The sequence below is a fragment of the Tribolium madens genome, unplaced genomic scaffold, assembly GCF_015345945.1.
Source record: "Tribolium madens isolate multiple individuals breed KSU strain unplaced genomic scaffold, Tmad_KSU_1.1 Scaffold_1;HRSCAF=32;Tcas5.2_LG8, whole genome shotgun sequence".
Taxonomy (NCBI): Eukaryota; Metazoa; Arthropoda; class Insecta; order Coleoptera; family Tenebrionidae; genus Tribolium; species Tribolium madens.
This window is the reverse complement of record NW_025400984.1, coordinates 10,803,878-10,806,371: the sequence shown is the minus strand read 5'-3', so window position 1 is coordinate 10,806,371 and position 2,494 is coordinate 10,803,878. Positions and strand designations below refer to the sequence as shown.

Genomic DNA, 2,494 nt, shown 5'->3' with positions numbered 1-2,494 from the left:
CAAAAATTATATAATTTTGTATTTAATGTGATTTTATTTTTGAGAAACTTCATAAAAAATTTGAAATTTTGGTTTAAAAACATACTCGAAAGTTTGAAAAAAGAAAAAACTGAATTATTTTCGCCTCAATTTTGTATTTTTATGCTTCAAAAAAGCAAAAATATTACCATTTTCGGTCTAAATTGGTCAATTTTTGGCTTATTTACACCAAAATTTTTGCGTTTTTAGCTAAAAAATGTGCTAAAACCCTCGAAAAAATCAATTTCAAGGCTCGATTTCAGGAAAGCGCAATGAGGCGCCATCTTGCGACGTTTCCCCGTCCTCACACACAGTTTCCTTCGCCGGGAAAACCGGAAAATTCGGAAAACTCGCCAATTTCTTGTCTCACAATTAATATTTTTTTGTAAAATTAAAAAAGTAATTTTTTTTTCATTATTATTTTTATTTTTCCGGCAACCACCACAAAATATCGATCGGCGATCAGCTGTTGTTTTCCGCCGCCTACTCGATCTTGAGTTTCCATGGAAAACGTGATAAAAACACTGAGTTTCGAATGAATTTGAAAGGTAACATTCTCGTTACCAAATTTTAGTTTTTCTTCGTTCAAAATGAATTCTTTGAGTCGGGGCTGCTCCTACAGCCCCCACGAATCCCTCGAATACACAGCTTTACAGTTCGCAGCTCGACGAGGCTCTTTGGAGCAAGTCCGGTGTGTAGCCCTTCGCCCTTTGTCCCCCTTTTAACTGTCTTAATTCAGATATTTGGTCGAGAGTGGGACAGACCTTGATACAGGCCCCGACCCGGCTTTACATCTAGCCCTCCGGAAACAAAACACAGCGATAGCACATGTTCTTCTCCACGCTGGAGCTGATTTCGAGATCAAAGATTCGGTAAGTGGCCCTTTTTGGCCCTTTGAAATGGAATAAAGGCCCCGGTTGTAGCATGGAGACTACCCCATCCACATAGCTTGTACTTTAGGGCTTTTAGACGTGGTCCACGCCTTGTGTGCTTTGGGATGCAGTGTTGAGGTTTTGACGGCAAAAGGGCTCTCGCCCTTGCATTTGGCGGCCAAAAACGGCCATTTACACGTCGTTAGGTACACCAAGCCACGAATTTTGCCCGATTTAGTGACATTGATTTCTCTTGGTAGGTGTTTATGTGCAGCTGGGTGCAATATAGACATCCGCAATTCTGATAATATAAGGGCTGATATAACAGCTTTGAAATATGGTCATAATGACATTGCCGAACTGTTGGATAGGTTAAGGGTCACTGGGCAAAGGGACACTTTAGCTCGACAGTTGGTGCCAACCTCGAAACCGGCCCTTAGGTTGAATTTGCGTCTTTTGGGGCACTCTGGGGTTGGGAAAACTTCCCTAATCAAGTCGCTAAGTGCCGGGTTGTTTAGTTCTTTGTTTCGGAGGTCGAGTTCGCTCCAAAGCAACAAATGTAAGTCTTCTTTTGTGTTGCCTTCATGGGCGTCGACTACCCATTGGAATTTTTTGATGGGTGCTGGGCATTAGCGCATTTGGTAAAATAATAATAATAATTTTTCATTTTTAATAATCAAAAACGTTCTTAGTCACTTGTGTAATTAATATTTCAGTAATTTTTATGTATGTTATTTCCTTCCACAAAAAGTTTTGTGGTTTTGCTGCTTGTTTTAGCAAATTTTACAGATTTTTTCCGAAAAAATTGTTTTTTATTTGAAAAAAATGCATAATCTTGCTAAAAACTTGAACTTTGTGTTTTTTTTTACTTCTTTTGTGACTAATTTTTATCAAAACCAGTTAAATCTAGTGAAACAACAAAATACCATTTTTTCGATTTGTTTTTGTGATTTTTAGGCCTGGAAAAATCAATAAATTTTTAGTTGCAACAAAACAAACTAAATCAAGCAAAACTAGCTAAAATAATTTCATTTATTTTTTTTTGTTAATTTAAAAAAATAAGTAAATTTGCTTTTATCCCAAAACGTGCTTAATCACTTAAAAAAAATCAAAAACAACACAATTTTTAGCTTACTTTTCGCTGGTTTTTACCAAATTGTTCAATTTATTGCGTTTTAAAAAAAATAAACAATAATTTTTGTTATAATTTAGAGATTTTTTGCTTTATTCTAGAAAAATTTTGATGTCATTTGAAAAGCATGCTTGTAAGTTTGAAAAATTGATAAAAATAAAAATAACATTATTTTTGAATAAGTTTTGTGATTTTTTTGCTTGATGTTGACTAATTTTTACCCAAAAATCAGTCAAATCGAACGAAATAAACAAAATACCATCGTTTTTGATTTGTTTTTGCGATTTATAGACGTTTTTTGACAAAATCTTGCAAAATATGTGAGTTTTTGATTCAAAAAAAAAACTAAATTGAGCGAAATAAAATAATGTCAATGTCGATCTAATTCGGTAATTGCTCAGTTCATTTTAGACAAATTTTTTGTTAAAATTTGTTTTTATCTCAAAACGTTTTTATTTCCTCGAAAAGAGAC

General features: G+C 34.4%; 1 protein-coding gene across 4 annotated transcripts in view; it reads left to right on the top strand.

The window, feature by feature from the left end:
• Positions 1-506: 506 nt before the first annotated feature.
• LOC123003684 (death-associated protein kinase 1-like) overlaps positions 507-2,494 on the top strand; it is a 27,089-nt gene continuing 25,101 nt past the window's right edge. For all 4 annotated transcript variants that reach the window (XM_044396618.1, XM_044396617.1, XM_044396616.1 and 1 more), the window contains exons 1-4: positions 507-709; positions 758-890; positions 942-1,096; positions 1,151-1,449. In XM_044396618.1, coding sequence (XP_044252553.1) covers positions 609-709; positions 758-890; positions 942-1,096; positions 1,151-1,449 — 688 coding nt within the window. In that variant the 5' untranslated portion in view covers positions 507-608. The remainder of the gene's footprint in view (positions 710-757; positions 891-941; positions 1,097-1,150; positions 1,450-2,494) is intronic.